General features: G+C 35.5%; 1 protein-coding gene across 1 annotated transcript in view; it reads right to left on the bottom strand.

Annotated features, from left to right (window-relative positions):
• Window positions 1–15,105, bottom strand: part of CFAP47 (cilia and flagella associated protein 47) — a 277,703-nt gene that overhangs the window by 241,718 nt on the left and 20,880 nt on the right. Inside the window, exons 17-22 of the mRNA XM_069031242.1 lie at window positions 14,418–14,540; window positions 12,888–13,019; window positions 11,596–11,673; window positions 10,916–11,060; window positions 9,261–9,355; window positions 1,360–1,510 (exon numbers count right to left, since the gene is read on the bottom strand). Of these exons, the coding sequence (XP_068887343.1) occupies window positions 1,360–1,510; window positions 9,261–9,355; window positions 10,916–11,060; window positions 11,596–11,673; window positions 12,888–13,019; window positions 14,418–14,540 (724 nt within the window). The remainder of the gene's footprint in view (window positions 1–1,359; window positions 1,511–9,260; window positions 9,356–10,915; window positions 11,061–11,595; window positions 11,674–12,887; window positions 13,020–14,417; window positions 14,541–15,105) is intronic.

Below are 15,105 nucleotides of genomic sequence, written 5' to 3'. Positions count from 1 at the left end.
ACTTATTTAGACTTCTCTCCCTCCTCCCAGACCATTAAGATTCCCTGTAAGAATTTAATTTCAATACTCAAATTTCAATAGAAGCCACACTTTATTTTTTCAACTATTTCTTAGAATTGAAAGTATTATATCTTTACTTATATATTATGTTTACTTGTTGTTGGCCTATACATGTACTTTGAAGAAAGTCTACATAGGAGAAATACAAATTTGTGATAAAATTTGGATAAGACTGTCAATTATCCATGAGATTTAGTAACTGCATCTACTCCACAAAAAAAAAGGAGAAGGAAATAAAAATCACTTCTGCACTATAAATTTGTGACTTGGATTCATATTTTTACTTAGAGATGTGTTACCTAATAATCTCATATACATATGTACACTCACCTTTATTCTATATGTTCTTAAATTAAATATATTTTAGAAACATTTATTATGAATTTACTTTCATGACAGGATCTAAAGAAGGTCTCTCGGATTTCTTTGATATTTTAAAAGATCTCAAAAGACTTAAGTTAAAGTTACCGAGAAAAACAAAGGAGAGAAAAACAAATATAGACAAAACCCAATAAATTAGAGTTACTTTTACCCCACATTATGCATTTAATTAGCCAAGCCTTCTTCAGTGCTCCCAAAAGGTTTAAACATTACACAAACATCATTCTAGAAAGACACTCCATACTTCACTCTCATCTCAAATAAACAGTGATTATACATTAAAAACTGAGATTAGGAAAGCCAGTGTACTCAAATATTCACAATTTATAGATCTACATGACAGTAAGAATACGACAGGAGACTAAAGAGAACCACAAATTATTTCTGAGCAAAGCAGAGAAAAATTATGTAAGATATCAATTTCTTTGCTGCAGGCAAATGGCCTGTAACTTTGGCTATTAACAACCTCTGACAAACCAGATGGGATCAGGGACATTCAGAGGCATTTTAAAGGAGTTTTAAATACAGCTAGACATCCTAGTTTTGACAGGAGAAGACTGAAAAAGAGTATGAATGACATTCTACTTTTCTACACTTTTCAGAGGAACTACTGTAATTACTGGGATTTGCATGATGAGGTCTAGAAATACTAATAAATGGCTAGACACAAATAGAGTTTTGGTAAACTATTTTTATATAAGGCAAATAGCCAAATTATTTCTCCATGTGTCATGATTAGGCATAGAAAGTTCAGCTCTAAGCATATTTAAAAACACAAATCAAAACTTGAAAATTTTGCAAGTTTCCAAGAAATGTACAAATTATACAAATTCCAATTAAATAGAAATTCTCTGCAAAGCAAAAATATCACTTTAAATATATGTATCCAGCAGGTGTTTAAGGCCCTGGTTTACCCACCAGTTGCTTTGACTCTACAGGCTGGAAGAGCCATGTTCACCAGGGGAGGCTGAGGCACAGGGGCACCGTGTGTCAGAGGCACGGGAGCAGCTGGAGGTGGGGAAGTGGCCTGAGGAATAACAACTGGAAGAATGAAGTCATATACTGCCACCTAAAGGAAAAAAAATATTGTGGTCACTTTCCCAAAAAAATCATAGGTTCCTCTTGAACCATCTGAGTGGTTTACTATTTTGGCAGAATTATTGCAATTTTGGACCTGCTCATGATATTGGATGTTAATTTATTAGAATTCAGAATCAGCTCTCTAAGTAAGCAGTGCCCAGGTATTTTTTTCCCCCATTCTGGAAAAGCTGTATGACCAAAAGTATCAGGGTTATCAGCAGAGCTACAGACAAGGTTTCTGGTAAATCACAGTGTTGTGTTCCACTCCTGGCATTCTAATGAGTGAAAAAAGACTGGAGCCATGGCCCAGATGTGAGAAAAGAGGAGGGAAAACAAAGCTACATAAATTATGGAAGCCTTTCTCAAAGGCTGAAGAGCAAAGGTCAACCATTACAGTACACCCAGCATAAACAAAATGGGCTCTGAGATCAAAGCTGAAACATGAGTTAAAATTGAGAAACCTTGGGGAAAAAGTTAGTCTTAAAACCTTTGTCATTAAATGCCATTGAATTCTAGGAGTCTAAATTCCAGTGATTTTGATCCTCATTTTATCTCTGCTATCACATTCCCAAGTGGGGTTTAGAACTTAAAAGATGGTGTTTTGTACAGAATCCTCTTCTTTGACAGAATGTGCATTATAAAGCCCACATGTATTTCAAAATGCACTTTCAAAGAGATATTTCTTGCCTCTTGCTGTGTCTTTCCAAGGACCAACATACTAAGGTAGCATGGTCTCCAGAAAAAAGGCATGGATAACCTTAATAAAGGTAATGGAAAAAAAACCCAAAACTTCTGCACTAAAACAACTGTTAGAGTCCTTCAAATTCTGTTTTCACCTTGAAGGCCACTGAAATCTCCAGAAAGGAATTAGACCTATAAAATCTTCATGCTGCTTAGCAAAAGCAGTAACACCAGCTATATAAGGATCTTATGAATCATTTAAAAGCTTTCAAAAACCACAGAAAATAATACATCATTCTTCACTTTCACATCTGTGGTAGCAAGTGGAATATATAAATGACAGGAAAGAAAACCAAAGTTGTCCTAAGCCAGGGCATGAGGCACATATCCAGCTGTAACACCTACTGAGAAGCAAGCACACAGCACTGGGAGTGTTTGGCATTCCAGCAGGGTCTGTGACACACAATTACACACTCCTGGAGAGTGAGATGTGTGCTGAGCCTTGTGGAACATTTTGTCTTTTGTGCTTAGCTCAAGGAAAGCAGGGAATGAGGGCAAGGTTTTGCCACAAGATTACCACAGTCCCTTGTTTTATATTGATACTTCAAATCTAATAAAGATTAGATTTTATAACATATAACTGGCTTTTCAAAATTAACATTTAATATGTTTAGTAACTAATCCTCAAGATAAGTCTTAAAAAAAATTGAGTGAAAATCTCCTGATTTGATTTTGATTTATATACTCTTCTATTTTTATCACCTCAAGTCATCCACATAAAATACTTCATCAAGTTACATCTTCAAAATATGTTCTTGTAACAAAAGTAAGCTTTTCAAGTTTGGTGAGATTAAAATGTTTAGCCTATTATAGATATAATGACAGCACTGGCTGTGCAAAGGAGTGCAGTCTAGCACTGCAATTGTTCTTCATCAATGCTGGTACATTTAGGTCAGAAAACAAAAGACGGAATCCCTTTATCCCTCTCCCAAAGCAGCAAATCAAAACCTGTTTTTCATCCCAACTATCAGGAAAATTTGGTTTTGTCTTACTATACAACAAGGGGTTTATTTTCTAAGAACTGGCAAACAAAAGCAAATACATTAAAGACACTCAATTTCCTACCTGTAGATCATGATGTTTATTGAAAACCTACTTTTGCTATGAAGTAGAATGGTGCAAATTCAGAGCCAACATAACTCACAGAAATGCATTTATATAATTGAGAACAAATCATAGATCTTTTATTTTATTCATACATTAACTGCACATTATGTAAACTACATTATACATGAAAAATCCTTTAAAAATTGTATATAAGTAGAAATCATATTATAATTCATACACATACACATTGCTGAAACAGAATTAAAAATTCATTTCAGTTATTAGGACTTCAATTTGCAAGTAGAGTCATTATGTTTCTTTCTATAAATATTAAAAAAACTCTTTATGATTAACATTTCATTTTTCAAACTCCGTAACAGAAAATTTCCTCTTTTGCAAGATTACACACTTAAAAAACTAATTACAATATTTAAAAAATAAATCCTTGGACTATTAATGGACTTACACTTGCTTTTTAGATAATTTATGAATACTTTATAGTTACTTATGTACTGAGATTTTTTTCCTGAAGCTGCATTTAACTTCACACACCAATGAACATGGGAAGGGCAGGAAGGAAGCAGCCTAGAGAGAGTTCTTTCACAAACACTCCTCTTGGTTAATATCATTATAAGAAACATTTTTCCTATCCTGATGTACACTGCTTATGCACATTGATTGGAAAGGAGCCATCATCTACAAAGTGAGAGCCTTAGAATTAAAATACTTCAAAAGAAGCTTTAAAAAGACAGGTGAGACAAAGGAGCTTTTTGTTCTGTGTTCATATGGAACACCTCCAAAGGATGCCAGAAAAAAGAAGGTTGGTTGGGCTGCCACCAGAAGTTAACAACTCTTTAAATAAAAATAACATTCCTGTAAACTTTTATTTAGATGGCATTTTAAAATACCTTCAATTTTTTTTTGCTAGAATTAATAAACAAATAGAAGTTATCTTAAAGATTCTGTCAGATTAAGAAAGCTCTGCTACCAAAACTCATTTGAATTTATGAAATAGGTTTGATATAAAGAGTTTGGTAGCTCTGAGCTCAACACTGGGGAGCAAACATGGCTGAGTGGCTTCCTGCCTTAGCCCTAAATACCTGGTATAAGACAAGAAACAAAAGGGGGGGAAACTGCCCCATCAAACATGACAAGTAAAAGAGTATTTTATATAACATTGATGGACAAAAAATAAACTCAAGCACAATTGTCAGGTGGTAATCTGAGAGCAGGAAAAAATACTGTTATTTTCAAGAAACACTTTCAAAGCAGTTACTTCATTTCTATCTTTAGGCAATAATATATCTTAGAATAAAATATAATTCTCTAATTATTATTCTAATAGAGCATATATTCCCAAGGTTGAATACAAATTTCGCTAATTCAGAAACCATAGTGTGTTTAGCACAAAGAATATGTGACATCTCTCTAAAATTACAGTACTTTCACAGTACAGCTTCACAGGGAATTGCACATAAATCAACAAGATAATTTATTACTTAAAATTACATTAAGACATCTGTAAAAGATAATAATACTCTTGTACTTATCATATAATACCATGCAGATTGTTCAAGTATCTTGAAGTATTTGTGTAAAGGTTGACTATAAAGTTTCTTTATTCATACCTCTAAAACATAAATTCAGCAGTGATACAAGGAGACAAAATGTAACATACATTAGAAAAAATCAGTTTGATTCAAATTTAAACCTAACTGCAAAGCCAAGGGTTTATGTCCTGCAACTGAATCCAATATACACTCCCAGCCTTCCCTCAAATTTAACATGAGCTTTTCCTTAAAACATACTGAAATCTTTAATTCCCCAGGTTTATATCACAGATAAGCAGCTTCCACAATGAATAATGTAACTGCTGTTCAAAGCAATCATTCAAAGCACTGCAATAAAATTAAATCTTTCCTTTGTATATAGTCAGAGATGATGCACCAACAATACCCTGTAATTCCACAGCTGCAGATTTTCCACAGAATTCACTTCTTACACCACAAATCTGTTCTTTCATTTAAAAAACAAAAATCATTTAAAAGGACAAAAAACCCCACCAAAACACCTGTCACCTCCCTACAACAAGCTTAAGCAATAAGCTCTGACAGGTGTGACTTGTTCTATTTATCTCAATCAAAGGCACTCGAAGGCTTCATTATTACACAGCTGTGTATTTTGTCCCTTTTCCAAGATGCTGGAATTTTTTATTTTCCAGCAGGGTTAAGAAAATTTAAAAAAAAAAGAAAAAAAAAAAAAAGAAAAGTCATTTTGAAGCACTACGCTCCTGCACTTTATTTTGCTTTGAGTGCTTTCCCCAGCGTACCCTCAGGACCTCTGTGAGCAGGGGGACCATCCTGGCTGGAGAAACACACAGAGAGACAGACAGACAGACAGACAGAGATATACATACTGCTTTCACTGACAGCTGTGACTTTCACAGCCACCAAACACTAAGGTTAAAGTCTCTGCAGTGAGGTGCAGAGCCCTGTCACCTCTAACACCTTCAGAGACACTGGAAGAACAGGAAGGCACAGCTACACTGTGTCTGAACAGCATCCCAGCCTTATCTATAATTCATGGACTCCATTTTCTCACTCAGACTACTGAAGGAATTGGCTCAACATTTTTTAAGGTTTATTTTTAAGCATGCCACTTCATCTCTAAGAGCATCTCTTGATGTCCCATGTATTAATACATACTATATTTTAGTGAGAATTGCAGCTGTTCTTCAAAGTTCCCATATGTGTACTACATTTGTTGAGCTGAAGGGGTTTTTAGCAGAATTCAAGACTAAATTACTTGGAACCTTACATTAATAATTCAAGTTGCTTTAATAAATTTTTTAAGTACATTAAAATAATTTCATGCTTTTTTATGTTTTTAGCCGTGCTCCTGAATTATTTTTACTTTTCCTTAGTCCTAGTATCCCCTTTGTTAAAGAAAACATCAATATAGTGGGGGTTTGTTGGTTTATAGGGTAGTGTTGTCAGTAATGACTACAATAGCAGGAAGTTCTAGTAAAACCAGAAGGCAGACAGAAAAGAATGTGACCCGATGGGATACAGAAGGTTTGTAGCAGCTGGGATGTAAGCTGGGGAAGAGCAGTTGTCAGAAAAACAGAGATGAGATCAGAGAAACAGCTGTTCAAGTGCAGAGAGGTGGGAAATAGCACTTACTACCATGAAACCTGAATAGGGGAAGATCAACATATAGAGATTAGAGGTTTGGGGGTTTTTTTCAAAACTGGAAAATCAGGAAAGAAATCTGCTGAAAAAATGGGGACTATAGATGTGGTAGAATAATAAAGAATTCAGATCCAAAGGAAAATGTTTTAAGAATCAGTAACTACTGAGAGTTTCTGATCACAATAAGAGATGCTGGTGCTTGGACCACTTTCTTAACAGAACTATGCTTTTATTAGTAGTGTACTTTACAGAGCTAAATGAAAGAAAAGTTCCAGCATCCTGGGGGCTACATATACTTCCAGATGCTGCCTGTAGTCAATGCCATATTGGGCAATTTCATTTAACATCAGTCAGTGCTCTTGGGGCCTGGCCAGCTGTGACGGTGCTGCACCAACTCAAGGGTGCTCAGCTGTGAGTACCAGTGGGTTGGAATCTGGGAGGGTCCTTGGGAATCTGGGAGGGACCTTGGGAATGTCTTGCCCAGCAATGAGCTGCTCCTGACAGGCAGGAACACACTGGAAGCAGAAGGGAAGCACTGGTTGCATCCAGCTTACCCAGGAAAAAGGGAGACAGAAGGACTCTGAGCACAGAGAGGAGAGGGAGAAGGGAAACTGAAGTAAAAACATTTAATTAAAGCAACACTTATCAGTTGGCTCTGAGGTATAAGAGGCTCCAGGAAAGTTTCCTTTTTGAAATTTTTATTTCCTTGGGTCTGAAGGAAGTTAATTCTGTTTGCCAAAAATTACTCTTAAAATTTGAAAAACACTTAAACCCGGAGTCTGAAAAATTGAAAAAGGATCACATCAGAAAATAGTAAAATAAAATCAATAGATGCAATATATTCTACAACCTTTTTTTCTTTACTGTGGTTTTTTGTTCAGTTGTTTGGTTGGATTTCTTTGAGAAGAGCCTTTATAAAATAGATGCAGTCAAATGTAAGAATTACTGTTTTTCCCAATTTATACCACAATTAAAGCAGATTTCCAACTGGCATAACCCTGTCTGCAGTTAAGCCAGTGTACAACAGTATCAAATGACAGTTGGACATGCTCATAAATAATGAACAGCAATACTGAACATCATGTTCAGGTGACAAGCTAAATTAAACATACAGAGCAAGCTACTATTTCAGCACTCTTCAGAAATATTAATTTTGTTAGTCACTTCAATTTACAGCAGTGTCAGTAGCAACATTTCTACTTTTAATCCATCCTGCAACTTGACATGGAAAGGATATAGGAATAGAGCTCAAATGTTACAATGGGTAACAGAGTTCTGCTCATTTCCATTGCTTTCTTTTGGATTTTCTTTCCAAGTGGAACTGTCCCACTTCTTTCCTTAAAGATGGCAACCCATGGGAAAAGTGTGCAGCTGAAGTGTTATCAACTGTGATTAGAGTAATTATTTTACTTGCTTTATTAATATTATTCCTATCAGTATGGTAAGTCTCTACTCTTAATTCTTGTTCAGCTTGTGGCCTGAAATACCATACACACAGATTACTCCAACAGCATTATCTGCTCCTATATTCCCATTATTGACCCTTCCTACTTAAAGGAAAATGCCAGCATTTTCCTTTGCTGAGTTTCTCCAGTTTGATTATGGGTCACTCATGATATTCTGTAGGTACCATTTTGCAAAAAATTAGAAACTTTCCTGACACTGTATCCAGTCTAATTCTGACTATCTTGCCCATGAGTGTTGCATTAAAAGTGTCAAGATACTTAAAAAGATATGAAAACTATTCTTTTTCCCTTGAGTCAAAGCCTGCCACTCTACAGATGGAATTTTTTATGAACCTACTGACTCATATTCTGTCAGGAAAAATCATTTCAGAGTAGTGTATGCTATAAACTCACTCCAATATCTTCCATGTGTACACAGAAGAAAATCACATTACCAGACACAGACTGTAATATGCAAATATTATTTGAATGATGCTTTGAACAAAGGAATTCCATTTTATACTGCCAGGAAGGCTGAGGTGGGAGGTGGATGGTGATGGAAAAAGAATACTCCTGACCCTTCCAAGATGCATAATTTCTGTTATTCATTTCTTTTTCTAGTAAATTCATTTCTTTTTCTGTAAAAGTGCAGATAATGCAACAGGTTTATATGTTGCAGAAGTGATCCCAGCTGCTTGTTCTGAAACTGGTTCATGATATCAAAGACTAAGTTTTCTTGCAGTTCATTCTGCTCTAAATATGTGGAAACCCCAAACCTTCAACTTCCAAAGCATTTTTCAATGGGGTTGGATTTAAAATTCACTAGAGCACTCTCTATTGACAGTTACTGCCAATAAAATGCTAATTTTCAAGTGTAAAACTAACTCTTAAAGTCTGATATCTTCAATTTTTTGCTCCAAATAGTTCAACCACAAAGCAACTTTGCCAATCTTTATGACACATAAAACTTATCTACTTCTGCAGTTTCTTGGTCATCTGGGAAATTAGGCAAGAACAGCTGCAAAAAGAAGGAGGCTGCTGGTTTGTTGAATGATTTAATGAATGTGTGGTAGGACATTTCAGCTCTAGTTCACACCATTTTTAAGTCACTGAGAAAGTGTGTTTTCTTCACGTATGCAAACATTTAAAGTTATACAGAGGTTATTTCAGAACTTGTTTTCTTAATTATTGGATTACTAATTTTAAAACTATTGCACATACTAAAATGTCCATCTAAAGTCTCTATTCTCCTACCATAGGAATATCACAGAGCATGACTTTAACTAACTTAATCACCACTATTCCATAAACCTACCTGTTTTGGCATCAAGGTCAAGAAGCATTGCAAAGATGACCCTTCCTCTAATTGAATTGAATACAAATAAGGCTTTGAACAAGAACGGTCAATCACTGCCAAACAAAATTAATAATCAAATTACAGATGGCATTGCATGAAATATCAACCTTATAATAGTTGCAGTATTTCAAAGTGATCTCCAGCATAAAGTATCTACATCTTTGTATGGTAAGCATTTCTCACAAAGGTACAATGGGATATAGTATCTCTCATAAGGACTCCGGAGTTAATTTGGGCAGTATTAATCACCAGCAATTTTCATGGAACTTATTCATTTGGGAGAACACAATACTTCAGACAAAAAAACCCCAAAACAACATTGTCATGTACCTTTGAATAAAAGTGTTATGCTAATATAGTTAATTACATAATGAACTATTACCACAGGGATAAAAATAGTTGGCGGAAACTGTTTTTTTTTTTTTAATTACTTTTAGGCATAATCTACATTTCAGAGATTTACCAATAAGGCTTGCTTCATTTTTCACACTTCCATGTTCAATTTTAAGGCACTGGCAGAAGCACAGGTTTCCAGCAAAGTTAATATTCCTTTGAGATCAGTATCCAGTATGGAACACCAGGATGACTATTCATCCAGTACTCACCATTTGAGTACTGAACCTGACTCGATGTCACATGACTGCTGTCAAGCACAAACTCTATCCAGAAATCATGCACAATGAGTCTGATCCCATGCTGGCTGCTTGACTGTTGTAAAGAGTCTCACAGTCCTTTTCCAAGTTAAGATGACTGACTAGGAGCCCTCACCTTCCCTTCCCTTTGAAGCACACCACAGGGTAAGAAAACTCCTCTGATTTTGGGAGATCTTTTTTTGCATCATCCACATATAGTTCAACATACAGATACAACTAAATTTTACAATACTGTCTTGCAAAAGAAAGAGTCTTGATTTCCTGAGTTTGCAGCTTTGCTTATATGGCCTCTTGTCCCTGCAAAACTCTCTTGTGAATAATGATGGTGGAACATCCAAGGAGATGCCATGACTGAAGAAGGAAAGCCATGAGCAACAACGTGCAGGATAAGAATGTGCACTAGTTCTACCAAGAAAAAAAGAATAGCAATACAATTCCACATATTGCCCCAATAACATCCTGAGCTGGGCATTCGTGCAGAGCAGAGGCCCTGTTAACCTGCAGACACCCTGTCCCTTTGGGAAAAAGAAGAGTCTGAACCCTTACACTGAGGATGAATTAACCAAAGGGTTAATTGTCAAAAAGTGGCTATGAGTCCACGAATAGGAAATTCATACAATTGTTTGGCTTTGTCTGTTTGTTTTTAACATTTCATTTTAACTGGTGAGAGGGTATTCAAACTTTTTTATTATATCTTAGCAACTATGCAGGGTAAAATTGGGGGGGAAAAAAAACCTACAGGCAACCTGCCATTTTGCAAATATACTTATTTTTGTCAAATGTCATCTTATAAGCAAACCAAAATGTCTCCTTAATTTATATTAAGCAACACTTTAAAAATAATTGCTTTAGGTTTTCTTATATCAGAAAATTTGGCTACCAGAAATAGTCTGACAGATTTTCTCTCAGCATTATCCATTCTTTATTTAATGAAAATTCTGATATAGTAAAAGCAAATACCTGAATTGTCTTCAGCATTCAATTTAAAATCCTTATACTTAGAAAAATCAAACTCCACTCTGGTAAAAGATTGTCCTTTGTTCCTCAGCAAAAAAGGAATTGATTTTGTAGCACCAATATAAACACCATCATATTCAAATAGTCCCTGTAAGTTTAAAGAAAAAAAAAATGGGTCAAAGCACTGTGAAGTCAAATTTATAATTGAAGATAATGTGAAAAAATATAATTGTGCAAGATTCACAATTTATAACACAGTAAAAGTATTGGTTAATCAATAGTCTCACACAACCCTTATCTTTAAAATCGTTCCAGGACATAAAACACAAGAGTTTAGAATTTAATCTCAAGTCCAGTTCCACCATCAGAAAAGTTTTCATCATTCAGTAAATAGATCAGTGACTTCCTTTTCCCTTTACTCCATTTTTTGCTATAACTACCTTAAGAAATTCTCTCCCTTTTAACATACTTATTCCAGATTGTCAAGTTCAAAAACTAAAGCCATCAGCTATCATTTAGTGCAACTGTTATATGTACATTTGGGTTTTAATATCTCTTCCTAAGTTGTTCTCTTTGATAATTTTCTTGGGAAAAATATGAAGTAGAGAGGAGCCACTTTGACATCTAGAGAAAGAAAAATACTTAATCAATCTTACAAATTGCTATAATTTCTTCACACTTACCACATTAATTTCTATTTCAGCAATCCCTGAAAATCCATCAACCCTAAGCGTGAGTTGTGCTGCATTCCGCACTGCTACCTAAGTGAAGAGACAACACCAGGACTGTGGGCAAGGTCACTGTAACACAACTAGCTCACCAAATCTGTCAGAATTACATGAAAAAAAGTTTAACACAACAAAACCAAACCAACTCTACCCCACAGATACCGAGCAGAGAGAGTCAGTATAAATTGCAACGAAAATACAAAAATAACTCTGCCCTTATAATATAATGCCTTTTTGCTGTGCAAATATGAAGAGATAAAATAAATGCCTTCAGTTTCTAGAACATATCTATACAGATTCCAGTGACATGTGGCTTCTAATCATGCCTTTGTGGCATACCACATCTGGGACAGATATGGCTAGATAGATACAGTTGTTAATTAAAAACGCAGAACAAAACCAAAAGTGAACAAACAAATAAAACCACAACCCAAAGTTGTGACAAAAACCAGTGACCGGTCTTCCTCACTTCTGCAGACAAAATAATGTTGTAGCAGGCTGTATTACTAGAATGAAAAGGTTTTTTCCAACAGGGGAAAGCTGGATTCAGTAGCTGTGAGGATTGGAATGTGTATCACAACACACACTGCTTGACAGAGGTGCTGGTACAAAGTAGACACTATTGTTCTGGGGAATATTAAATCTGTCGTAAAAATGTGAAAAATAATTGAACACTAGGTTTAACAAGCATAATATATGCAGCCCCAGAAGACGGTGTACCCAGGATCAGAGTCAGAAAAGGAAGCAAAGTTCAGGCCCTTGATAGCATCCTTTTTCCCAGTGTCATTTACCTCAGGAAGCCAGCATGCAGAAAACAAAATACATTACATGTTTATTGCACACCCACTACCAAAGCAAATCTAGTAGTAGATCCATCTCTGAGAAAACCACAAAAAGAAGTCAAGAAACTAAAGACGTTAGAATATTCCAATCCTGCCTCTCTATAGATTACAAAAACTGCAGGTATGTCTACATTATCTCATAAAGAACAATCACACATTACTTCCAACAGTTTGTTGGTGGTATAATATGAATCAGCTCAAACTGAGAGGCTGCTTTGATACTTCTGAGCAGGACTGAGACCAAAAAAACCGCAATAGGTTACAGCAGTAATGATCTGCTGCAAGAAAACCTTATTCTTAAAAAGCATTAGAACACTGGAAATAAAATCCAAAAGATGCATGAATGTACACAAATAAACACAAAGGATAACACTCAAAAGACAAAGTTCTTCCAGTTTTGAATACCTCCACTTTTTTATCAAAACTCATGTATGCACTTGGAGTGAGAGAGATGTTGAGATCAGCAAGGCCTCCCACAGGTACCACTCCTTGAGAGGGGGTAATTTTCATTCCAGGCAGTGGGTTTGAATTGAGAACCTTCACAAACACAAACAAGAAACATTGAAAAAGGTGTTTGCATTCATTTGTTTTGGTTGTTGTTGTTTTATTTATACCAATATATCTATCATAAAGATTTTACATTCTTACAAAGAGAACCTTCATAGCATATAATGCTAACTTGGACTTAGAAGTTTGGGAGAAAATGCAAGTAAATAAAATAAAGTAACAGAGTTCTAAATATAACTGTCAGTCTACTGTGAAATAATTTTTGCTACAAATCAGGAATTTGGCATTCTGGGGTTTGGGTTGTTTTCATTAAGTTACTAAAATTAAGACTTGCTATCTAGCAAGTCTTCAAAATATTCTACAAAACTTTTTTTTCAGTGACAAATAAATTCATCACTTCTTTTTTGGCATTCACAGTAAGATGGGACACAGAGCCCCATTTCTGTATAGCTCAGTAATAATATTAGAAGTAAATATTCAGTTTGCCCACAGTTAGCAAAGACAAAAAAGAATTTATTCTCTTCTAATGCACTCCAAACAGATAGCTTTTTCAAGTACAGCTACACAAGGGGTAATGACCAAGACCAACCAGGCATGTTTTCACTTAAGAGTCATTCTGGTTAAAAAGGCTGGGTTAAAAAGGCTGGGTATGTTTGTTTATGTTACTGACTCTGCTGATTTTATTCTTTCAGGCCCATCCTCCAAGACTATAGTACTACTTGTTATTCAGTGCTCAGTTGATAGAGAAATATGGTACAAATCAAAATAAATTAAACATGTTTCTCAGTACTGTAATAATGCAGTAACAAAAACTCTGAGGATTTTAATGAAAATTATTTTCCTTCACTACATACAGCAATTATCCTCTGATCAGCCAAACTAATGAGGTTAGGTTTCCTACTAATTCGTGTATTATGTCTTTACCCACTCTGGCATCCATCTCATCCCTTCTCTAATTCATTGCACAGCCCCTCTTCCCCCGAGATGTTGGTTTAGCAAAGTCATCACATGTGCTGTGACTGGTCTGGGTCCCTGCATGCACTGACTGGCAGCATGGGTAGGATGAGCAGCCAGTTTGCTCTGTCCTGTCTCTCAATGCAGGAAAACAACCAAGCTGTAACTGCTTTTCCATAAGGTACCCCAATATGGGGCTCTGCCCTCACCCCTGGCTCTCATGAAACTGCCAGAATCATTTGGTTATCACCACTTGGCTTGTTTGTTGGCCCATCTACCCATCAGTGCAAATTTGACAGAGGGATAGAATTCCTACAGGCATAAATATTGTTTCTCCAGAAAACATCACAAAAACCTAAATGGGTGCATATTTAATAACTGAAAACACAAAACCATAACATGATCTGGTAAAATTAATTCCCTTCTGCTCCCCAACCCAAGGAATTAAGTGTGCTAGACATCATTTTCTCTTACTTGGAAGTATGCATGGTTGTGTCCTCTGTTTAGAAGAGTGGCTGTCTTACAAGTAGTGAAACCCACTGGACTGTGAGGGAAGGATACACTTTGAGTCATAAACTGAACTCTAGTAGTGCCAAGCTATTAAAAAAAAAAAAAAAAAAAAAAAGAGAGAGATAAAACAAGCAAACCAAATCATGTATTCCGAAGTACAAATAAATAATTCAGCCTAATTTTTTTATTACCTAATGGGCTAATATAGTTGTGCAAATACATAAATTGGAAGTATTCAAACAGAAAAACACAGCTTAAATGTGAGACAAGATTTACTCCATGTACTGAACTAATCTAGACTCAAACTGAACAGACTCACAGGCCCACAGACATTTCTGGACTAATTTCAAGATCAATAAAAATATTTTAATTGAATTTAATTTATCAGTACAAACTCCATTAATTCCAAATGTGTTATAAGGACAAGATATTTCAGAGATATTAATAGCAGCAGAAATGCAAATATTCTAATTTACACACATCCTGGTTTACATATGGCAAACTTCCAAGGCTTCAAAAGAAGAGGAAGAAAAGAAAAATAGCTGCTGGGGGAAAAAAACCAAAAACATAAACAGGCTCATCAAAAGAAAGGGAAAATTTTTCTTGGCTCCCTATGAAAGTTCTAGAACATGTAGCCAGTAGAATAGAAGGA

The sequence above is a fragment of the Aphelocoma coerulescens genome, chromosome 1 (assembly GCF_041296385.1).
Source record: "Aphelocoma coerulescens isolate FSJ_1873_10779 chromosome 1, UR_Acoe_1.0, whole genome shotgun sequence".
Lineage (NCBI taxonomy): Eukaryota > Metazoa > Chordata > Aves > Passeriformes > Corvidae > Aphelocoma > Aphelocoma coerulescens.
Note: the sequence above shows the minus strand (reverse complement) of the source record. Positions and strands in the feature narration are given on the sequence as shown.